Raw genomic sequence first — 25,755 nt, forward strand, 5'->3', positions numbered from 1 at the left:
TGAAGAAAAGATCCTGAAGAGGACACTGCTAATGAGCTCCTTAATCAAATGTGTTGATTGCTTGTTTAACAATGCCCATTGCACTTCATTTACAGTTTGACACTTAGAAGTTACAATGCCACCTGAGTCACTTCAACCCCTGATCTAGAAGGGTATGTGTACAAAGCGTCTCCCCCACTTGACTCTCATTTGCCAAAATTCTGAGATGAAACGTAGACCAAAGGGCATTATTAACACATCATTTTGTTATAATGACAAATAATCTCACACTTCTCGATTGGAACAACAGGTGTATTTCATTGGAGTTTGAGGAATAAGGCTCTCTGGTATTTGTCTCCCTTTTACAAAAACTGTAAACAGCTGTGTTTCTGGACTTTAGAGAGTCTGTAAACAGAAGGCAAAGTATTGGCCTAGAAGGGAAAACTTTAGCTGATGTAACTGAGACAAAGAGATGTCCTGTCCTAATTGTCTGGGTTGCGAATCTCAAGGAAAACAGTTTAGCATGTCAAGCAGGGATTCTAAGTATGAACAGGCTTATCTTTAACTATGTGGAAGGTGAATTTTGCTTTTTGAGTTCTAGAATCTAAATTGAGAAAGTTCCTCAGGAAATACCCTGTCCAGTTTATCAGAATTTGAATGCCCTCTAAAAGTATGGAGAATATACAGCTGCCTCCCTGATACAATTTTAGGACAATGGAAAGGTCCTTGTCTCCAAATTTGCTAGCTACCTTCCACACTCTAGATCAGGAGTTTTTGAACTTTTTTGTGTCATGAACCCTTTTAGAAATCTGGCAAAGCCTATGAGCTCCTTAGGATAAATTTTTAAAATTCATAGTTAAAGGAAATTTAACATTTCAGATAAAGATTAGGAAAAATAAAGATTTTTTTTTCCATTCAAGTTTGTGTACTTCCTGAAATCTATCCCCAAATCCTTGGACCTCAGTTCTAACGCCTAGAATTCCACTAATTAATGTTGGGAGAAGTAGCATATTAAACTGATTTAGTCACTTCCATTTCAGTCTGAATAAACATGTTTGGTCCATTCCTGAATATGATTTCTTTTAATTGTTAAACTGGGAAAGAATATAGATTATGAGTTTGATAGTGACACCCATTGGAGAAAGAGCATGGAAAAGGAAAACTAAGCAAGCAAAAAAAAATTCTATTAGAATCAGAATTTACTGCTGGAAAACATAATAAGATTATAGACTCATAGACATAAACCTTGGAAGTCATTCAGTATCACCCCCCTCATTTTACAGATAGTGAAACTTGAGTCTAAATAAATCCATTGGGCTAGCCCAAGGTCATAGGTAGGAAGTAGAAGACCCCGAATTCAAACCCAGATTTTCTGACTCTAAATCTGGTGCTTTTATTATGATCCACTACCCTAGGAAGAAAATAATACATAAAATTCAAAATACGTGCAACATACGGTTGGATTCGTCAAATTATACTCTGCTTAGTGCTGCTATTTCTCTGAGTTTAGCTAGAACCTGACAATAACTGTTATTTAGGTTCCTTTTGCCTGGACTGTCTTCCTTCATCCTTTCCACTTTCCATACCTTTCCCTCATTCCCCTGCTCTTAGGAATTTGCCTGCTCACTTGCCCTTGGCAATATAATATTAGTATAACTTATAGATGTTTGGAGGGGGTAAGGGATGGACATAAACCTTTCCTCCCCAAACCCCTAATTATGTTTAGCCATCATTTATCACAATGTATGTCCCATAGTAGGTACTTAATAAATTCTCATGGGCTTTACTTGACTTTAGCCAGATCATGAAAAGGAATCAATGTAGCAAGAGAGGTACTATATTTAGGCAATTTTGATGAATTTGCTTACATTAAAAAATACCTCTCCTAACTTCCTTCCCCAAAGCCTCCTCATGATCAAGCTGAGCCTATGCTTTTAAAGGAAATATGTAAATTCAGAGAAATCTACCAATTTAGAAAGACTTCATGTAAGAATCCAGCATCAGACTATCTAGCTATCTGGTCACTGGCATAACTGTTTGGGGATATTCATCTCCAAAGGGCTAGCCACTAGATGAAGAATTCTGAAGCTATAGCACCTTACAAACACTATCTAAAAAAAGAAGGGGAAGTAATCATTTCTATCAGTGGAGGTAGTACATGAAAAGTCATATATCTTTGAAATATTCAGGTAAGTCAAAAACTGCAATATCCTGGGCAAGCCAAAATTTGCAGTCCATGTTAATTATGTAATATACATATAAATATTTCATTTAATTAATTCATCACTAAATATGCTGAAAAACTAAAATAAAATGTCATAGAGATATCTACATTCTAGAAAACAGAATAAGAGTGAAACATTGACACTTTTACACTTTGATGGGATTGTGAATCCATGTAGGTGGGTGGTATGTATATAATCCATCCATGCCTTTTCATGATTCATTCCCGTCTGATTCATAATAAATAAATCAATCAATCCATCCATCAATGGATGCATCAATCCATAAATTCTCCATTCCTAACCATCTTAATGTAGTCAAAGCCTTTTTTATAAATCTTGAATATTTGGAGTGACCAGTGCAACATTCAGGCCTTTAGTCTGTTACCCCTCATTCTTATAATGTGAATGGTTGATTTTCTTTTATCATATACATCCTCAATATTTTTAAGACTACTTTTTATATGCAAGTCATCACACATTGTTTTGCTTGCACTGAATCAGAGAATACTACAGGACCTCCTGAATGAACTCCAATAGCCATTCACACAGCTATCCTAGTACTCTACCCAGGAACCACCAAGTAGATTTAAAATGTACATTATGACATACAGCTGAATGAACAGTTCACTGAGATGGTCAATAACTACATAAACCAAGAGGGGTGGGGGCTAGGTGGCACACTGGATAGAGCACTAGACCTAGAGTCAAGAAGTCTTCATCTTCCTGAGTTCAAATGTGGCCTCAGATATTTATTTGTGGTCCTGGGCAAGTTACTTAACCCTTTTTGTCTCAGTTTCCTCATGTATAAAATGAGCCAGAAAAAAGAAATGGAAAACCACTCCAGTATCTTTGCCAAGAAAATCCCAAAATGTGGTCACAAAGAGTTGGACATGACTGAAACAATACAATAACAACATATTTATAGATATATAGACATAGAGAGAAGGAAATGGCAAACCACTACATTATCTTTTCTGAGAAAACCCCAAATGAGGTCATGAAGAGTTGGACAGCTAAATAACAACAACTATATGTGTATGTCTATACATACGTATATATAGACACACATATGTGTATGCATATACATGTGTGTATAAGAGACAGAAATGGGCAGGGAGGAGGAAGGAGAATGTTCATAGTTGTTTGCAAACATATCAGACTATGAGCTCCTCAGGCAGTGATTGACTTGCCTTTACTTATATCTCCAATACTTAGCACAGCACCTGTACATAGTAAGAGCATAGTAAATGTTTTCTGACTCAATGACAGACTGATTATTTAACCTCTATGAACCTCATGTGATTCTCTAAGACTATAAATTAGATATGACTTGCAATCTGTTTCCATTACAGTTCCTGGACAAATTGACATTGAGCATCTACCACAATCTCACATTGCCTTGCTTTTACACTCCCATCTGCTAAAATAAGCTCCCCTCTGCTCTAGCTAAATGGTTTTACTCACTATCCTTGGAGTACATCTTATATTTTCTACTTCATATGGGCAACTAGGTAACATAGGAGATCGAGTGCTGAACAGGGAGTCAGAAATACCTGAGTTCAAATTTGGTTTTGAACCATTATTATCTATTTGACTCTGGGTTTATCTTCTACCTTAACCTTTCTTACTATAATGGTGGAAGCATAGGCACTGATGATGGTAGCATGGCATTTTCCTGGGAGTGGCAATTGCATTGTCATGAGCCTGTCATTCACTCCTTTTGACAGGCCTACTAGTCTGCTGATTATATTAGTTTTGATTGCAAAACCCACACCAACTTCACAGCACTCCCCTTCACTGTGCCCACTCCAGAAAAAAGGTATATCCAGCTCCAGCATCAGTAAGCTGTTCTTCATTTACCAAACTTGTTTCACTCAGGGCTGCTATTTGGACACTATACCTGTTGAGTTCTCTTGCAACAAAAGCAGTTCTTCTTTCAGGTCTACTGCATTTTGTGTTGTCTATTAGTGTGTGCACGTTCCATGTGCTGATGGTGAGGGGAATCATCTTTGCAAACAAAAAACCCTGATGAAGTCACAGAAAAATTTTATGAAGACCTAGAGACCCTTACCATCAATGTGCCAAAAGAGGACAAGCTTATAATTCTGGGTGACTTTAATACTAGAGTAGGCTCAGACCACCAGACTTGAATTGGAAACAGCAATAGCAATGGACATTTACTGCTGAAGACTTGTGCATCGCATGAGCTTCTCATCACCAGCACTATCTTCTGTTTACCTAAATGCAATAAAATTTCATGGATGCGCTCTCGTAGCAAACACTGGCATCTAATGGATTATGTGATTGTAAGGAGAAGAGACAGACAAGATGTGACAGTGACAAAGGCAAGGTGTGATGCAGAGTGCTGGACTGATCATAGACTTATCCTTTCTAAGCTAAATATTTGCATTCATCAAAAGCTCCACCCCCAAGGCAAAATGACTACCAGAAGAATTAATGTCAACAAATTAGATCTCTTCTCTGAGTCTGAACAGTTTGCTGCTGATTTGGAGGGAAAGTTGAGCCAACACACAGATGGCAACAGTAGAGCAGTAAAGGAGTGGGCAGCTCTCAGAGATTTGGTGTAGAGCACTGCATTTTCTCATCTGGGTCAGAACACTCACAAACACCAAGACTTGTTTGATGAAAATGATGGGGAATTCAGAAACTGCTAAATGAAAAATGAGAACTCCACAGGATTTACCAGCAGGATAGTTCATTCACCTCTAAGAAGGCAGTATTTAATTCCATCAAAAGCAAAGTACAAACAAAGCTTAGAGAGATGCAGGATTCCTGGCTCAGTAAGAAGGCAGATGAAATTCAGTTTTATGCTGACAGTAACAATCGAAAGCGCTTTTATAATTCCCTGAAAGCTATTTATGGACCAAAAACCTATGGTGCATCACAACTACTCAGTGCTGATGGAGCTACATTGATTAGTGATAAGGACATGATCCTAGAGAGATAGGTTGAACACTTCCATAGTGTTCTCAACAGACCATCATCAGTCAATGCTGAGGCCATTGACTGTTTACCTCAGGTTGAAGTCAATCCCTGCTTAGCTGAACTTCCAACTGAAGAAGAGGTTTTGGTGCCATTAGGCTCCTTTCATGTGGTAAAGCCCCTGGTGCTGATGCTATTCCAGCTAAGATTTACAAGGTAAGGGGACCATTGCTCATACAAAAGCTGACTGAAATTTTCCAGGTTATATGCCCAGAGGAGGTTATCCCCCAGGAGTTCAAGGATGCCTCCATTGTCCATCTCTATAAAGGTAAAGGGAATAGACTGTCCTGGGACAATCACAGGGGGGTCTCTCTTTTAGTCTTTGCTGGCAAAATTCTTGCTAGAGTCCTCCTTAATAGGCTGATCCTTCACCAGGAAGATGGGCATATACCTGAGAGCCAGTGTGGCTTCAGAAAGGGCTGAAGAACAGTAGATATGGTGTTTGCTGCCCAACAACTCCAGGAGAAATGCCAGGAGCACAACAGATGTCTGTACACAACATTTGTAGATGTGACCAAGGCCTTTGACACTGTTAATCATGAGGGCTTATGGAAAATTATGTCAAAATTTTGCTGCCCAGAGAAGTTCATCAATATTGTACTTCAACTTCATGATGGCATGTTTTCCTGGGTTCCGGATAATGGACAATGCTGTTGTGCCTTCCCAGTCACCAATGGAGTGAAACAGGGCTGTGTGTTTGCTCCCATGCTTGTTAGCATGATGTTTTCAGTCATGTTGATAAATACTTTCAATGAGAATGAATATAGCATCAAGGTCAACTACCATACTGGTGGTAAGTTCTTCAATTTGAAAAGGTTACAAGCCAAGACCAAAGTAGAGAGAGTGTTGGTGCATGATTTTCTGTTTGCAGATGATTGTGCACTCAATGCAGCCTCTGAAGCTGAGATGCAACAAAGTATGGATCAATTCTCTGCTGCCTGTGCTAATTTTGGCCTAGTAATTAACACCAAGAAAACACAAGTGCTCCATTAGCCACCCCCACACCATCCATACATAGAATCATCGGTTACAAGAAATGGAGAAGTTTTGAAAGCTGTGGATAAGTTCACTTACCTCAATGATCTTAGACAAAAATGGAAAGACTTGCATAAAATAAAAAAGAACAAAATAAACAGAATGAAGAAAACATTGTATATAAAACAAACATTACTGCTTTAAGAATGACTTTGAGAAAATAAGTCACTTTGAATATTATAAATACCCAAATTAACTGTAAAGGACACATGAAGAAAGATACTATCTGCATCCAGAGAAAGAACTGATAAATAGAAGTATGTATAGAATAATTTGTCTATTTGTGTGTGTGTATATGTGTGTGTCCAATAATAGCCATCTTAAGGGTGCGGCAGGGGAGAAAAAAAGGGAAAAAAATTTACATGGTAACTTTATTATATATTTAAAAAGAATACCAAGAGATACATGATAGATTTGCAGTTTCTTGTGCAACCATCTTTTTTTAAAATTCTACTATGTTATGGACATGTTTGTTTTATTCTATAAGTTAAAAAATTAAAATTACCGAAAAGAAAATGGTAAATCAGTCCATAAGAGCTCATAAAGGTTACCAAGTGAGAGAATGTAATGTAAAGGGACAAGCAAAAAGAGCTCAGGACACAGCCATGGGGTACACCCATAGTTGGGGGAGGGATAATTTAGATGAAGATTTAGCAAAGGATTCAGGTAAAGAGTAGTCAGACAGATAGGAGGAGAACCAGCAATGAGTAGTATCACAAAAACCCAGGAGGAGAGGACAGTCAACAGTGTCATTAAGATTAAAAAAGAAGACAGAAAAAATGTCATCAAAGACACAAGCAACTGGTGTAAAAGCAATGGCCCTTTTATTATTTAACTTTCATTTGATTTCTAGTTGAAAGTTTTCAATCATACCTACAAGAACTTTAAATTATCTTTGGATCTACAGATATTCTCAGTCTTTCAAAAGTCCCAAATAGACACTTCAGTATCTGTACCATGCATTGTGTGTCATATATAGCTTTTCTATTGATACATTCTATTACATTCTAGACGAAAAACATAATTTGTGCTCAATGTATTTTCCATATATTTTAAACCAGTCATCTTACACTGTGGAATTCTACCACACACCAAGAGAATTCAAAACAGAGAAGCTACTGACCCAGTTCCAATCTAAAACCATGGTTTTCCCAAAATTCTGTTGGTTTAACCTGACTGATTAATGTTTTCATAGCCTTCTTAGGTCAGACCAAGAGATCTGGAAAAGCTGAGATCAGAACTCTGATGGCGTTTCTACTTCAACATCCTCTTTTTATTTAGATAACTTACCCTCTGTACACAGTAAAGAGAATACTTTTTCTCTAACCACCTTCAATATATCAATATATTAAATTTAAGTGATCGCCAAAGAGGAAGAAGAAAATGTTCCATGGTATAGTAGTAACATTATGGGAAGCTGGACCCAGATGATAAAGTCAAGCTCTGAGCCATGCTGTGAAATTTCCAAGGCTCCAAAGATCTCCATTTAAACCTCCCAGAACTTATGGGTAAGTCCTTTGTTATCACTCCTAAGGATCCTCCCTCTTCTGCCTGTTTGCCACAAAAAAAAAGAAGAAAAAAAAGACGTAACTTTGTTCCTAGTCACGGTCTTTTTTTTTTTTTTTAAATTGTGGAAGGCTCACAGACTGCAGAGGAAGACAAGTTGTCAAAGCTTTGACGTCAAGTGAAAGTGTAGAAGATCAGGAAATTTGCAAATGTCTGGATAAAGTAATAAGAATTGTTGTCAGTCACATGCTAAATGAAATTAATGAAAAAAAGAACGAATTGGAACAAAAGGGCAATTTGATAAGGTTCACTGAAAAAGCAATAGATTATGTCTAGATATTTGTCCCCTTAATAGCCTGCTACAAATTTGGAAATACTACTTCATGTTAAATGTTATCTCATTAAAGAAAGAGTTAAATTTGTATTTTGAAAGATATATCAAGCAGAAAATTTGTAGTTCTGATAGAGATCGCAGATTAAATTTCATTTACCCACATGTGACAGTATCATGACTGCAGGGAGAGCAGCCAAGAGGAAAAGGACAGCCTCTTGAATGTTAACTGGAAAACTTAAGCATATAAATCATATTAGGAAAAAGAGAGAAGACTGAATCAAAGATATGTGTGACATTCTCATTTCTGACAAAGTGACCCATTAATTCTTGATACAGTTTGAAAAGAAACTCTTCCTCAAAGAAATAAAATATCCAGAGATGATTTAGTACTTGCACATTTTTAGGAAAAAAAATAACTATTTTAAACATATCCTCAGGAGAGAAGTTGTGTTGACCATCGAATAACTAGGAATAACCATAGCTACCATTATATTTATTAGAAGAGAAGATCAGTTACAATAAAACTTAACATATCTAATTTACTCTAAATAACTTTTTAAAAGGTCAATGATAATAGATGTCTTAACAAATTTCCATTTTTAAAAGTCATTCATTTCTTACCAAAGTATCAAAACCAATTTCAAGCTAAACATATTTCTAAGTATTTAGTCCTAAAAATAATTGGCACCTAGAAGAGTCCTTTTTGAAAACTTTACCAAGGAAAATCATCTTTAGGGCCCTCTGAAACCATGGGTAGAAAAATGCATAGACCATTGGATTCAAGGTAGAATGTAAATAACCAAACCAAATCAGTACATCATTTAGAAATGGTGGAATGGTGTAATCCACAAAAGGATCAATGACTGTGCAGAGAAAGAATGGGCACCAGCAAATGAAGAAAACTCCCATCACAATCCCTAAAGTTTTTGCTGCTTTCTTTTCTTTGATTCCTGAAAATTGTTGTTTCTCTTCAAATCCAATTTGGGGCTTCTTGTTTGACTTTTTTATTGATCTGGCTTGCCCTTTGGCAATAAAATATATTTTCCCATAGATACACAGCATAATAGATCCAGGAATATAGAAGGAAGTCATGAAAGCCAGGATGCCAGCTATTCTGCTGAAAAAGACAAAACAACCTCCTTTGCAGTGAATGTGCTTATAATACAGCTCTTCGGCTCCTTTTAAGTTTAGTTCCAGAAAGATCATCCCAAAGGCAAAAATGGCAGGGACAACCCAGCTTATTGCAATCATCACAAGCACAACCCAGACACTGATCTTGACTTTATATCTCAGTGGGTCACACACGGCATAGTAGCGGTCAATGGAAATGAAAGACAAGTGGAAAATTGATGCTGAGCTTAGCATAATATCTGTACTTGTGTGAAGTTTGCAAAAGACCTCTCCAAAGTACCAGCATTTTTCAACTGATCTAACCATGCTATAAGGCATGACCAAGCATCCCAACAGAAAGTCAACAGTGGCCATGGAATTGATTAGCATATTGGTTGGAGTGTGAAGTTGCTTGAAGTGTGATATGGAGATAATAACCATAAGATTTCCAGTCAGTGTAGTGAGAATCAGAAGTATCATTACACAGTACATGGGAATGCGGACGATGTTTGTCCAACTGCTTTTTATACAGGAACCATTTATGGCTTCATAACAAAATGACATTTTTTCAAGCAAGGTTTTCAGCCAGGTTATTTCCACCTTAGTGCATGAGATGCTATCTGAGCAATGTTAGTCCCACATCCATATTCAGAGTAGAATTGTTTCACCTTTTCAATTCAACATACCCATCCAAGAAACCTGAAAGAAGAGAAATCTAAATCATGAATGTGTCGATTACCCTGATAGAAGGAGCCATGACGTATAGATGAAATTTAACCTACTTTGGAAGGAATTTCACCTCAAAAACCAAAATTGCTAGTTATGGTTTAGATTTTAAAGAAAAAAAATGAAAAATATTTTAAATGTACTTTAAATGAATTGTATTGTCAACCCAATGGCTGCTATTACAGCATTTTGCTTCATGTAGCTATTTCTTATTTAAAACACATTTTTTTCTAGACTTTGGACTTATTAAACTTGAAGTTCAAACTTCTAGACTAGAATAGATGATGTTTCAACAACGTGTTATTATGATGTAGCTCTTTTGGATATGCTTCTACCTAGAAGGTAGAAGCAGGATGGTAAAAGTGGTTAGACGGTAGATCTTAGAATTAAGGAGAATGGAGTTTATGTCTTGCCTTGCTTCTTTCACATACTACCCCTGTGATCACGAGTAACTCACTTCACTTTTCAGTACCCTTGGAAAACTCTCCAAGATCATAAATTTATAATGCATTTCCAATTTGCACTGATGGAAAGAGTTTCCACACCAGGAGTCTCAACAAGACCCTAGGTTCCAACCAAAATAAATATGACAATAATAAACTCCTAGATAAAGAAGATCTCAAAGACACATTATTGGTTCTTTTAGCAACAAATATGACATATAAAAGGTTTCTAAGACATCTGGAAAGAAGGGGAAGATACAAATTTCTGAGATACTAACCATGGGCAAAAATGTTTCAAAGACATATTTTGAAACTGCTTAGAAGTGTTACAACACCCAATATACTATGAATTAGCAATCTTTTTTTATGCTTTCCTCACCTAAAGTGATGCTTTCTGTTTAGCTCATTGGTAAACTGACACTTTGGGGGATCATAGCTCCAAATTAATAATAGAAATTAAATTGAAAATAGGATTTACTTAATTTTTTTATCTATTTATTTATTTAACTTTTAACATTCATTGTCACAAAATTTTGGGTTCCAAATTTTTTCCCCATTTCTCCCCTCTCCCCACCCCAAAACGCCAAGCATTCTAATTACCCCTATCACCAATCTGCCCTCTCTTCTAACATCCCTCCCTTCCCTTGCCTCCATCTTCTCTTTTGTCCTGTAGGGCCAGATAACTTTCTATATCCTATTACCTGTTTCTTATTTCCTAGTAGCAAGAACAGTACTCGACAGTTGTTCCTAAAACTTTGAGTTCCAACTTCTCTTCATCCCTCCCTCCCCACCCATTCCCTTTGGGAAGGCAAGCAATTCAACATAGGCCATATCTGTGTACTTTTGCAAATGACTTTCATAATAGTCGTGTTGTGTAAGACTAACTGTATTTCCCTCCATCCTATCCTGCCCCCCATTGCTTCTATTCTTTTTTGATCTTGTCCCTCCCCAAGAGTGTTGACTTTAAATTGCTCCCTCCTCCCACTGCCCTCCCTTCCATCATCCCCCCCACCCTGCTTATCCCCTTCTCCCCCACTGTCCTGAATTGTAAGATAGGTTTTCATACCAAAATGAGTGCACATTTTACTGCTTCCTTTAGTCGAATGTGATGAGAGTAAGCTTCATGTTTTTTCTCACTTCTCCTCTTTTCCCTCCACTGAAAAGTCTTTTGCTTGCCTCTTTTATGGGAGAAAATTTGCCCCATTCCATTTCTCCCTTTCTCCTCCCAATATATTTCTCTCTCACAGCTTAATTTCATTTTTTTAGATACGATCCCATCCTATTCAATTCACTCTGTGCTCTCTGTCTCTTTGTGTGTGTGCGTGTGTGTGCATGTGTGTGTGTGTGTGTGTGTGTGTGTGTGTGTGTGGGTGTGGGTGTAATCCCACCCACTACCCAGATACTGAAAAGTTTCAAGAGTTACAAATATTGTCTTTCCATGTAGGAATGTAAACAGTTCAACTTTAGTAAGTCCCTTATGACTTCTCTTTGCTGTTTACTTTTTCATGCTTCTCTTCATTCTTGTGTTTGAAAGTCAAATTTTCTTTTCAGCTCTAGTCTTTTCATCAAGAATGCTTGAAAGTCCTCTTTTTCATTGAAAGACCATTTTTTCCCCTGAAGTATTATACTCAGTTTTTCTGGGTAGGTGATTCTTGGTTTTAGTCCTAGTTCCTTTGACTTCTGGAATATCCTATTCCATGCCCTTCGATCCCTTAATGTAGAAGCTGCTAGATCTTGTGTTATCCTGATTGTATTTCCACAATACTTGAATTGTTTCTTTCTAGCTGCTTGAAATATTTTCTCCTTGACCAGGGAACTCTGGAATTTGGCCACAATGTTCCTAGGAGTTTCTCCTTTTGGATCTTTTTCAGGTGGTGATTGGTGGATTCTTTCAATATTTATTTTGCCCTCTGGTTCTAGAATATTAGGGCAGTTTTCCTTGATAATTTCATGAAAGATGATGTCTGGACTCTTCTTTTGATCATGGCTTTCAGGTAGTCCCATAATTTTTAAATTGTCTCTCCTGGATCTATTTTCCAGGTCAGTTGTTTTTCCAATGAGATATTTCACATTCTCTTCCATTTTTTCATTCTTTTGGTTTTGTTTTGTGATTTCTTGCTTTCTCATAAAGTAATTAGCCTCCATCTGTTCCATTCTAATTTTGAAAGAACTATTTTCTTCAGTGAGCTTTTGAATCTCCTTTTCCGTTTGGCTAATTCTGCTTTTTAAAGCAATCTTCTCCTCATCGGCTTTTTGAACCTCTTTTGCCAATTGAGTTAGAGTATTTTTCAGGGTGTTATTTTCTTCAGCATTTTTTTGGGTCTCTTTTAGCAGGGTGCTGACCTTCTGTTCATGCTTTGCTTGCATGTCTCTCATTGCTCTTCCCAGTTTTTCCTCCACCTCTCTAACTTGATTTTCAAAATTTTTTGAGCTCTTTTTGAGCTCTTCCATGGCCTGAGCCCATTGGGTGGGCTGGGATACAGAAGCCTTGACTTCTGTGTCTTTCCCTGATGGTGAGCATTGTTCTTCCTCATCAGAAAGGGAGGGAGGAAATACCTGTACACCAAGAAAGTAACCTTCTATAGTCTTGGTTTTTTTCCCTTTTCTGGGCATTTTCCCAGCCAGTGACTTGACTTCTGAATATCCTCTTCACACCCACTTCACCTCCAGATCCACCCAGCTTGCGCTTGGGGGTCTGAGATTCAAATGCTGCTCCCCAGCCTCAGGGCTTCCATGGGGGTGGGGCTGCTAGTCAGTATGAGATCAAGTTCGGGTGCTTGGGTGGGGGCAGGGCCACCTCATGAGCTCATTTCCCTCAGGGGGTTTATGCAGAGACCTTCAACAATGGATCCAAGCTCATGCCTGCTTGGGGAGCCCTGGTCTGCTCCCACCTCCACTGTTGCCTCCCGAGGGGGCCTGAGTTATGGGGGCACCCCACTCCCCTCTCGACCCGCCAAAGAGACCCTCTCACCGACCCTTGTCACCTGTGGGTGGAGGGACCCGCGCGGCTGCTGGAGATTCTGTCCCTGAAGCCTGCTCAGATCTGCTCCCCGCTCGGATCTTCTCCTCTCGGCGCTGGGCGGCCAACTCAGGGCTGGGCTCTGCTCCGCGTCCGCAGCACAAAGAACCTTTTGCAAGAGGTTTTCTGGCTCTCTGGAACAGAAATCTCGTCCGCTCGGCTGTTCTGTGGCTTCTGCTGCTCCAGAATTTATTGGCAGTTCTTTTTTACAGATATTTTATGGGCTGTGGGTTCAGAGCTAGCGTATGTGTGTGTTTCTACTCCACCATCTTGGCCCCTCTAACTTGATTTTCAAATTCCTTTTTGAGCTCTTCCATAGCCCTGAGCCCACTGAATATTTATTTTGGATATTTGGGATACAGAAGCCTTGACTTCTATGTCTTTCCCTGATGATAAGCATTGTTCTTCCTCATCCAAAAGGATGGGAGGAGATATCTGTTCACCAAGAAAGTAACCTTCTATGGTCTTGTTTTTTTTTCCTTTTTGGGGGCATTTTCCCAAACAGTTACTTGACTTTTGGGTCCTTTGTCAAGAGTAGGGTATACTCTGGGAATCTGTGAGATCTCAGTTCCTCCGAGGTGGCACGATCAAGCATGTACTGGTCTGGACATATAGAGGGATTTTTATGCTCAGAATCTTAGCATTTACCTCTCCTCAGCCACCTGGCCTCCAGTTCCCAAGTCAGCACTGGGGGCTGATTTTCAGATAAGCTGGATGGGCAGGGCCGCCCTTCAGTGTGAGACAAAGACCAGCTCTCCCAGAGCCTCCACCCAGGGCTGAGGTAAGACTCAGCTGTTCAGTGCTCCCAGGGGTTTTTACTCTCCAACAATGGAGCTTCTGTATGGGCTGCTGTGCTGCCTCTGCGGATCGCTGCCTGCTGCTCCTTTCTCCCTTCCTGGCCAGATGATAAAACCGCTTCACTGACCTTTGGTGCCTGTGGGTTGAGGGATCTGAAGACCCCCTGCTGGGACTGGAGATTGCACCCCCGAGGTGTCCTCCTCCTGGAGTCTCATCACGCCTGGCCGAGGCTGGGCTGGGATCCACACTCAGCTCCACGTCTAGTGCAACCAACGTTTCCATGGGCCTTTCAGGTCACTGTGGGCTGGAAATCTCCTCCACTCTGTTGTTCTCCACTTCTGCTGCTCCAAAATTTGTTGAGAGTCCCTCTCTACAGGTATTTTATGGGCTGTGGGGAGGACCCTGCATAAGTGTGTCTTTCTAGTCTGCCATCTTAGCTCTGCCCCCTAGGATTTACTTTATAGGAATTTATTTTACTGGAAACTTGGCTAGAACATCTGCTCCACATACCAATGATATATTTTGGGGAGGGACAAAGTGCCTTTTGAAAAAATATTCCATTGAGTGGAAAAGTACAAAGCACTCTCCTTTCCCCCAATTTAATAAATCTCCAGCCTCATTGGTATAGTTACTCCCCCTAATTGCAACCTATCTATGACCTTTCCTTATGTGAGACTCTAGTTCATGTTTTCCTGAATATTCTCCACAGAGTGTCTTCCAACATACTGGAGACCTTACTTTTGATCTCTTACATCTTTTAGAAACCAAACACAGCAATATTGGCTCCAATGGCCAGATTATTGGCCAGACCATCTCTTTTTCTAGTTATACATCTTTTAGGATACTTCTGGCCACTTTTCATGTTGCTTCTTATTCACACCCACCATGCACCTCTGCTTTGGAATCAGGAAGAGTGGCATTTAAATTCTGCCTTGCTTTGCATAGACCTGCCTATGTATTGTACAAACCACAATTCTTTGGCTACTAGGGGGTTAATCCTTTGGTGACTATGCAGCATCAGCAGAATACTGATGTTAAAAAAAAGATGGGCCTTTGTTCCAGGGAAAAATTTGAGGTCACCGATTGAAACAGATGCCACTAAGGACAATGGCTTCAGTGGAGCTGTGCTTGTTGGTACCCCTTTGGATAGCAATAAGATTAGTACATATCATTTTTAACAATTAAGTTTTTAAATGTCCAGTTTAAACAATGAAATTATTTTGCTTAAAATAGGTGACTTGTTTATTTAAAGGATCTATTATAGCATTATGAGTTGCCCAGTTTTCTATGAATGGGACAGTATGGTATTTTATTCTCTTTGAGTTTCTCATATGCCTGGCTACAAGTAAGAACTATGATGTAGTAAAAAGAATACTGGTGACCTGACTTCTGGTACCTATTCTGCCACCTGTATGACCTAAACTAGGCACCTGACTTTCAGAGGTCTGTTTCCTTATGTCTATCATTAAAAAATTGAGAATCCTAGATGATCTCTAAGGTCCCTTCAAGCTCTTATGTTCTTTCTTTTCCATTTATTTTAGTCATGCTTGACTCTCCAAGACCCCATTTTGGGGTTTTCTTGGGGTTTTCTTGACAAAGATACTAGAATGGTTTTCCATTTCCTTCTTCAGCTCATTTTTATAGTTGAGGAAACTGAAGCAAACAGGATTAAGTGATTTGCTTAGGGTCACAGAGCTAGTAAGTGTCTGAGGCTAGATTTGAACTCACAAAGAGGAGTCTTCCTGGCTCCAGGACCAGAACTCTATCCATTGAATCACCTAGCTGCCCCTCTTGTGTTTATATATATATATATATAAAAGGTACAAAATACTAACTTAAATGAAATTTTCTTCTTCAGAAGATGACTTAGACTGGTATTCTTAACCTGAAGTCTATGAACTTAAAAAAAAATTATAACTGTATTTCAATGTAATTAGTTTTCTTTTGTAATTTTATTTCATCTAATTAAAAACATTCTAAGAAGAGGTCCGAAGGGTTCATGAAGGAAAAAAAATAATAAAATCTGGTTTAGTTTGGATAACTTAAGAAAAATATTCTTATCCAGTTAACTGGGATGTAAACCTTTGAAGATGTCCATATTTAATATCTGGATGGACAGAGCAAACAGCAACACAGTAAATACCATCAAAGAGATATGACTACTGGAACACAGTGCCTGGCACACAGTGAACACTCAATAAATGTTTACATGATTGATATTGATTGATTGAAGGAAAATCCAAAAGAGGTCCCAAAAGGTAGGTAAGATTGAGTTAAGTAAGAAGGAGGAGACAAGGGGAATTAGCTGTGAAAAGTTGGAGATTCTCATTGTGTTTTAAGAACAGTGGATATACTATTATTCTCATTGGAATATAGGTTTCATGTAGCAAAACAAAAAAGATAGGAATACACTTTATATTTCAGAGCATGAGACAGGGTACTATAATTCAAAATTTTCCAGACTCATCATTTTGCAAGTTAGGGGAGAAGAAACCTGGTGTGGGTTGGGTGGAAAAAAGGGGAGAAGTAGCTGGCAAAAGAGACTCCAGCGGGGACAGAGAAACACAACAAGAAAGGGAATGCGAGCAAGGGGACAACTGAGAGAAGGCATGAGGATACACAGTATGGAGATAAGAAAGACCAAAGAAAAGAAGATTTAAATTTGTAAACCAAACCCAGAACATAGTTTGGGCTGAATTCCAAAGTCTTTAGAAGCTCCATAGCTAATGCAGTAGCTTATCACTACCCCCTTCCCAACACCGAAAGAGTTTTCTAGAAAGATCAATTAAAGCAGGAAAACAGGTAAAGAGACAAAGAGCCCTGACAGGGACACAGGCCTGCTGGGATAATGTCAGCACAATTCCATGGCACTGAGCAGAAACTGTATTTATTACCAAGGTAAACTGTTTCTTCTATAAGAATAGAAACCACAATGCCAAATACAAATACATTTATTTCCTTACACATGTAAAAAGAAGAGGTAAAGATGAACAGGAAAAAACATGTTGACAAAAAAAAAACCCAGAATATTGTTATAACTATTCCATTGTATAGATTTCTATAATGTTAATATTAAATAATACAAATACAGCTAAAGGTAAATAAAAAATATCACAATATATATTGAAACAGCATGTAATATAGTAGCAATATTTTCTGAACCAAAAATCAGAACATGTGGTAGTTAGGAATATCTTAACGAGCAAACAAAAAAAAAGATTATTTTTTTTTAAGTCACATTAAAAGTAGATGTTCTTCAGCTTGGGATTGTCCCCCAAAATAAGGGTGCATAGTAACCATTACAAAAGACTGAGTGACCTTTTTAAAAAACATATAGGGTGCATAATATTTACCAAACATTATCTTTTTTAAAATGTTAAAATATGCCATTATTTACACATACTCAAACACATTTTGGTAGAAGGACAAGAAGGAAATGTTTCAAAATTAAATAATACCGTAAGTTCTAAAACCAAGGTAAAAGGTATATTTTTAAAAGTCTAACAAAAAAAGCATTAACTAAATATTATGGTAGAAATTTCAAATAGGAATTTGTCTTTAAAAATTCCATTTTCTAACATTATTCTTTCTTGCTACAAAGTCACTGAATAATTTATTCTGAATCTGATTTCCATAAAATCTGGACAACCTCCTTGACATGCTATACTTTCCTTATTTTTTTAAAGATTATTAGACAAAATGCAATGTTTTACACCCCTCCTGTATTTTATATATTTTAATAAGTGAATATTCAAAATAGAGTGAATATCTTTAAAAAGTATACTTGTAAAGCAATCTGTTTTCAAAAATATAAACATTCCTTTGGTTCAAAGGTTGAAACTAAAAGAAACTGAAGAGTGTTAAACAGTTGTAATTACAGAACTTTGTAGTTATACATTGAATTAACCTAAATTTTGATAGATTGATCATTCCCAAACCACTGCTGTTCCATTTGATTTTATATAAAACATAATCCCTCTCCCTCTGAACTATCTGAAATAGGGCCACTGGAGACTTTGGGCTCTATTTCCTCTGTAGTGACTATCTAAAAACATACCTTCTCAGGAATAGCTGGAACCTAATCAAAGAGGTCAGAAAGCAACAAGTGTCCATGAGTGATGAGTTCATATGAATCCACAGAACTGACTGCTGCTGATTTGAGCCTGTTGCTACTTAACAGTGAGCTGGATGACAGGATGACGTAAATATTAAACACTGGAAAAAGATAAGCTGATAATAAATCTTTCTGAAGGAAAGCTCCTAGGGCTGAGGATGATAAAGAAAAGTGCTTTTGTTCAAAAACAAAATCAGGGAGAAATGAGCAAGCTAAATAGACACATGAATATTACAACTTCCTTTAAAAATATTTTCAAATATGTGCCACCAATTACTGGAGTCATGACCATTAACAGGATATAGCTTCAAATACTTATCTATTGACATGGCTTTAAAATGTTACATTTTCATTTAAGTGAATGATCTCAACCTTGTAAAAGTGTGGCATGTTAAAATAATTCACAGGTGACTTCTACCACTAAATTGAAATAAATACCTAAATAACTGATTAATCAAGGCCAGATATTCCGATGTATCCAAGAGAATAGACAAACAAATAAAAATTTCTTTCTCTTGCGTTAATTATATCCTTTATTTGGTATCTAACATAGAATCACAAACCTTAGAAATGAGAGAAAAAAAAACCTTCTGAGGGTCCATTAGCCTATTTGCCCAAGATAAATCAGGTTTACCCCATGCTTTACCAGGTAGAGTTTCTGAGATTTTACTACTTAGTCAAAATAGGCTGTTTTGGAACAGCAGGTACTGGTAGCTGTTTATTCAAATGTATCTCCAGAGTGTAAGCAGCAAATGTTTCACATGTTGTGGCAACTGGTTATCATAAGGTTTGTTTAGGTGGTTAATCATTTAAAGGAAAAACTGAGATTGAAAGTAGTCCAAGCAAGGAATGGGTCAAGTGAAGGCTCCTGAAAGGTCCAAGATAGCTGAGGAGATGACCAAAAGAACAGAGAGAGGAGCCGTAAGCAAGCTAGGCTGGGATCAAGCAAGAAAGTGGCTTACAGGCAAATGATATTTTAATTCTCACTCCCAGCTTAAAGGCAGTCCCACTTCTTGAGAAATTTGTCTTTAAATTTTTTATTCAACCCCAAAATACTCAGAATTGGGTAAGGTTGTGTCTGGAGCAAAGGAAGAGCTCTCAGAGTCCAGGAAAACAAGCATCTCTTTACCTCTATACTCCACCCTCAGGCTTTGGGGCTTTTGTTGTCCATTTCCACCCTCATCCCCAACCAAAGGTGGAGCCTTTTAACTAGATATTTCCCAGAAAATATCAGCTTTGAGGTTGCCTCATGAGTCACTTCAAGGTGGAACATTCCCAAGTTCAAGACTTTGGAGATCAGATCTTTTAGAAAGAGGAGGGAATTTCCTAAGCATTGTTGCCTTTAGATAATAATGATGATGAAAGAAAACATATATATGTAGCACTTTAAATTTTGCAATTATATCATTTGATTTTTACAATCCTTTGTGTTAGGTGCTATTATATTTATTTTACAGTTGAAGAAACTGAGGCAGAGTTTAAGTGACTTGTCTAGGATCACACACATAGTCTCTGAGGTCTTGTTTGAACTGAGGTCTTTCTCCCTCTAGGCTCAGTACTCTATCTCCTATGCTATGCCTGATAGCCATACTGTTACTTAAAATGATTGTGTGGGAGGTGGCAACTCCCCTTTAACAACAAGTGTGGGTAGATACAAGCTATACCTAAGTTTTGTTTTGGAGATTTCCCAGACTATATGCTGAAATGAGGACATAATGAGTCAAAGAGGAAAAATAACCTTTTTAGATAAAACCCCAGGATTAAATCCCTAAGAGCAATTGATGGTATGAATCTAGAGTACGGGGTGAGGGGGCAGTCCTGGACCACTTGATATAGTTGCTAAGATTATATTTAGCTGTTTTAATGATGTGTTCTATTTTGGGATATGCAACGGTAGATAGCGTGAACTAAATACATCTTCTATGTATTGCCTCCCTGCAGGGACTACATATCTGGGGCAGCTTGAGAAGTGAATAAAGCTTCTCTGAAAATTCTTGCTCATGCAATTTCATGAAGGCCTTCCACTGGATATTTTAATATTTAAGAAATAATGTTATATCACAGATACTTTTTAATCCTACATCTCCAGGATTATTTCCATTATACTATTTCTTACACACAAAACATCATTAGTGTATTGATAGCAAATGTCACAAAAGGTAGAAGAGAGAAGATGGAAGAACAAAGAGATAAACATAATGGTCTTGGGTAGGAACCATTAGAGGGATATTCTAGGACAAACCCAATATATTAAACACAAAAAGAGGCAAGAGAGTAGGACCCCAAGAAACCTCTGAAAAATATTTTGAGCATTGACATTTGAAATTTAGAAAGCTGCCCAAACAACTGTACTGGTTCAAGAATAGGTGCCAATTTCTTCAATCAAACCCCCAAAACTATAGTATCCGATAATGAAGGTACTAGGTAGAGAATCTCTCCAGGGGTCTTCACAAATGCATAGATTACAGATTTAACCTAGATGAGACTCCAACATATAAGGAAGCTCTTCCTTACTCTCCCAATCCATTAAGTGCCTATTGTGTATTTCATATTATACTAGGCTCTAGGGAAATTTCAAAGATTAGGTAAGACACAGTCTCCATTCATTGAAGCTCATGGAGTTCAATTTAAAAACTGATATAAGGGGGCGGAGCCAAGATGGCGGAGTAGAAAGACGCACATACACATAGCTCTGAACCCACAACCCATAGAACGGCCACAGGGAAGTAACTCACGGCGAATTCTGCACCCAGAGGCCACGGAACATTGGAGCGAGGGAGATTTCTGTTCCGGAGAGACCTGCAAACCTCTCGCGGGGGGTCCTTCGCGCTGCGGACTGGGCGCTGGGACTGGGAGCTGAGTGCAGCCCTGCCGCGGTCGCGGCACTGAGAGGAAAAGATCCGAGCGGGCTTCAGGGACAGGATCTCCAGTGGCCACGCAGGTCCCTCCACCCACAGAGGGACCTGCAAACCTCTCACAAAAGGTCCATTGCGCTGCAGACGCAGAGCCCAGCCCAGACCAGCTGTGGCCTCAGCACCGAGAGGTACAGATCCGAGCAGGCTTCAGGGACGGGATCTCCAGTGGCCACACAAGTCCCTCCGCCCACAGGTGATGGGGGTCGGTGAGAGAGTCTCTTTGGCGGGTTGAGAGGGGAGTGGGGTGCCCCCATAACTCAGGCCCCCCCCCGGGAGGTAGAAGCTGAGAGGCGGCTGCAGACTGGGGCTCCCCAAGGGGGCAGGAGCCTGGATCCATTGTGGAAGGTCTGTGCATAAACCCCCTGAAGGAACTGAGCCTGAGAGGCGGCCTTGCCCCTACCTCAGCACCTGAACTTAATCTCACACTGAATAGCAGCCCTGCCCCCACCAAAAGCCCTAAGGCTGGAAGCAGCATTTGAATCTCAGACCCCAAACGCTGGCTGGGAGGATCAGGAGGCGAGGTGGGTGTGAGGAGAATATTCAGAGGTCAAGTCACGGGCTGGGAAAATGCCCAGAAAAGGGAAAAGAAATAAGACTATAGAAGGTTACTTTCTTAGTGAACAGGCATTTCCTCCCTTCCTTTCTGATGAGGAAGAACAATGCTTACCATCAGGCAAAGACACAGAAATCAAGGACTCTGTCAGCCCACCCAATGGGCTCAGGCCATGGAAGAGCTCAAAAAGAATTTTGAAAATCAAGTTAGAGAGGTAGAGGAAAAGTTGGGAAGAGAAATGAGAGACATGAAGTCAAAGCATGAACAGCAGATCAGCTCCCTGCTAAAGGAGAACCAAAAAAATGTTGAAGAAAATAACACCTTGAAAACTAGCCTAACTCAATTGGCAAAAGAGGTTCAAAAAGCCAGTGAGGAGAAGAACGCTTTCAAAAGCAGAATTAGCCAGATGGAAAAGGAGATTCAAAAGCTCACTGAAGAAAATAGTTCTTTCAAAATTGGAATGGCACAGATGGAGGCTAAGGACTTTATGAGAAAGCAAGAAATCACAGAACAAAGCGAGAAGAATGGAAAAATGGAAGATAATGTGAAATATCTCATTGGAAAAACAACTGACCTGGAAAATAGATCCAGGAGAGAAAATTTAAAAATTATGGGACTACCTGAAAGCCATGATCAAAAGAAGAGCCTAGACATCATCTTTCATGAAATTATCAAGGAAAACTGCCCTGAGATTCTAGAACCAGAGGGCAAAATATTCAAGGAATCCACAGAACACCGCCTGAAAGAGATCCAAAAAGAGAAACTCCTAGGAACATTGTGGCCAAATTCCAGAGTTCCCAGGTCAAGGAGAAAATATTTCAAGCAACTAGAAAGAAACAATTCAAGTATTGTGGAAATACAATCAGGATAACACAAGATCTAGCAGCCTCTACATTAAGGGATCGAAGGGCATGGAATAGGATATTCCAGAAGTCAAAGGAACTAGGACTAAAACCAAGAATCACCTACCCAGAAAAACTGAGTATAATACTTCAGGGGAAAAAATGGTCTTTCAATGAAATAGAGGACTTTCAAGCATTCTTGATGAAAAGACTAGAGCTGAAAAGAAAATTTGACTTTCATACGCAAGAATGAAGAGAAGCATGAAAAGGTGAACAGCAAAGAGAAGTCATAAGGGACTTACTAAAGTTGAACTGTTTACATTCCTACATGGAAAGACAATATTTGTAACTCTTGAAACATTTCAGTATCTGGGTACTGGGTGGGATTACACACACACACACATGCACACATGCACACATACATAGAGACAGAGTGCACAGAGTGAATTGAAGAGGATGGGATCATATCTTAAAAAAAATGAAATCAAGCAGAGAGAGAGAAATATATTGGGAGGAGAAAGGGAGAAATTGAATGGGGCAAATTATCTCTCATAAAAGAGGCAAGCAAAAGACTCATTAGTGGAGGGATAAAGAGGGGAGGTGAGAGAAAAACATGAAGTCTACTCTCATCACATTCCACTAAAGGAAAGAATAAAATGCCCACTCATTTTGGTATGAAAACCTATCTCACAATACAGGAAAGTGGGGGATGAGGGGACAAGCAGGGTGGGGGGGATGATAGAAGGGAGGGCATGGGGAGGAGAGTGCAATTCGAGGTCGACACTCATGGGGAGGGATAGGATCAAAAGAGAATAGAAGTAATGGGGGACAGGATAGGATGGAGGGAAATATAGTCAGTCCTATACAACACAACTATTATGGAAGTCATTTGCAAAACTACACAGATTTGGCCTATATTGAATTGCTTACCTTCCAAAAGGAAGGGGTGGAGAGGGAGGGAGGTAAAGAAGTTGGAACTCAAAGTGTTAGGATCAACTGTCGAGTAATGTTCTTGCCACTAGGAAATAAGAAATACAGGTAAAGGGTATAGAAAGCTATCTGGCCCTACAGGACAAAAAAGATGGAGACAAGGGCAGAGAGGGATGATAGAAGAGAGAGCAGATTGGTCATAGGGGCAATTAGAATACTTGGTGTTTGGGGGGGAGGGGATAAAAGGGGAGAAAATTTGTAAGCCAAAATTTTGTGAAAATGAATGTTAAAAGTTAAATAAATAAATTTAATTTTAAAAATTTAAAAAAAAAAACTGGGTTTAAATCCTAGATATGCAGATTGCTTGCCATCTGGGAGGGGGGAGAAGGGAAAGAGGGAGAGAATTTGGAACTCAAAACTTAAAAATAGAGCATTAAAAATTGCTTTGATATGTAATTGGGGGAAAAATAAAAATCTTATTTTTAAAACCCCAAAAAAATACAAAGTGGAAAAAAGTAATACATTCTAGCTATGACACCTACTTTAGGTGACTAGGGACAAGTCACTTGGCTTTCCTGAATCTCAATGTTCTCATCTGAATATTGGGGATAATAATACTTGTTCTGCCTACATAATAATGATGTTATGAAGATTCAATGAAATAACATAGGAAAGTCACTTAAACTGTGCAAAAGACCATATAAAAGTGACCCTTTAGTATGGATGCCATTTCCTTGCTATGTGCTCTTATAAGTATGTTAAAGAATAATAACAATTACCAATATTTAAACAACATAATAATCAATGACAGGAGTGTAGTGCTTTAAAATTTGCAAAGCACTTTAAAATAAAAAAAAAAACTGATATGAATTCAGCTCAAACTAAGCCAAATAAAAACTTCATATTTTTCAGTTAGGCTTATTCCCCTAACCCATGCATACGCTAGTACCCACGGTTCCCAGAGCTAGACTAGCTACTTCTCCCCTTCAGAGTTTTAGGGGTCTCCAAGGTATTGGGGGTTTCTTTCTCTCATTCCTGACTGGCTGTGCTTACCCAACTATTAACATACAGTGATTAGTGCTCCTAATTGCACTTAACCAATTAATATAATTTAGCTTCTACAACGGGATATTTATTACAAAGGTATATAACAAGAAGAGCAGCATAGACATATTTCCTACCCCCTCCAACACCTGGGAGTCCACTCTCTCCTATATCATCTTGATTTCTGGGGAGTGTGAGCTCAAACTTAAGTTAACTGCCACTTTGGATTCCTTTGATATGATTAGTGCCTTTTGAAGGCACCCCAGATATGACTCTGTGGGGAATCAACAGTCCATCTTTTTACTATATCATTGGCAGCTAGTTACAGAATATCTGTGTATGCTCCAAATTGGGGAGCAGGATCCTGTCATTACACATGCTGCACATGCTCACTAGTCCTCTCTTGTATTTATAATACTTGCCTCTGAGAACAAGAAATACATGTTCTAGTTCTTAAAAACAAACTTTAAAAAAGATTTTTTTGAAGTTTTATAGAGATACACTGTGGTGAAGTAGATAGCTGGACTTACAGTCAAGCAAGATCTGAGTTCAATAGATGCATTAGCCATGTGGCCCTGGTCAATTCATTTTACCTCTGAGTCTCAGTTTCCTCAAGTATTAAAAGAGGGCATTGGACTTGATAAGTTCCCTTCCAGTGCTAAATCTATGATCCTGCCATCTTGGTAGGGCATTCTCATATTTCTTCCTATAAGTAATAAAGTTCATTTGAAAATCAAAGTCTTTATTCATTTTACATACTACTTCCTCTGTTTAACAATTTCCTTTGAGAACTTCAGAGTAATTAAAAAAATAACTAAACTTAAAATGTGAGAAATCACAAAAGGTTTGAAAGTATTACTAATTTTTATAAATTGCTATCATAATGGTCAACTGAAAATTCTGAACATCATTATGGTTTGAGCATTTTACTACATCATCACCATCATCTTGGAGAACATTTGTTAGACAACTATTGCTTATATTTTATGCAAAGTTTCTTTCTCTAGTCTGAAACAAATAGCTCAAAGATGGATACCAGCAAGCGCCATGACTCCTATGTTCTCTAACCCTCTATTTTCTATGGTAATCATTAAGGCACTGACTATCACACTCTAATGACATGTGAATGTTGCATCTTCATTTCTTCTTTGTCTGAAGACAAGTGTATTGCTTCCTACT

The 25,755-nt window shown here is 38.5% G+C and overlaps 1 protein-coding gene across 1 annotated transcript; it reads right to left on the bottom strand.

Annotated features, from left to right (window-relative positions):
* Positions 1–8,739: 8,739 nt before the first annotated feature.
* On the bottom strand, positions 8,740–9,756 carry TAAR1 (trace amine associated receptor 1). The gene has a single exon (XM_072638472.1). It carries the CDS (start codon positions 9,754–9,756, stop codon positions 8,740–8,742), a length of 1,017 nt encoding a protein of 338 aa, XP_072494573.1.
* Between the last annotated feature and the right edge of the window lie 15,999 nt (positions 9,757–25,755).

The sequence above is a fragment of the Notamacropus eugenii genome, chromosome 2 (genome assembly GCF_028372415.1).
Source record: "Notamacropus eugenii isolate mMacEug1 chromosome 2, mMacEug1.pri_v2, whole genome shotgun sequence".
NCBI classification, from domain to species: Eukaryota; Metazoa; Chordata; class Mammalia; order Diprotodontia; family Macropodidae; genus Notamacropus; species Notamacropus eugenii.

Bases quoted from the DNA above. Each gene is read 5' to 3' on its own strand.
- TAAR1 (XM_072638472.1), bottom strand. From the start codon at position 9,756: ATGTCATTTTGTTATGAAGCCATAAATGGTTCCTGTATAAAAAGCAGT.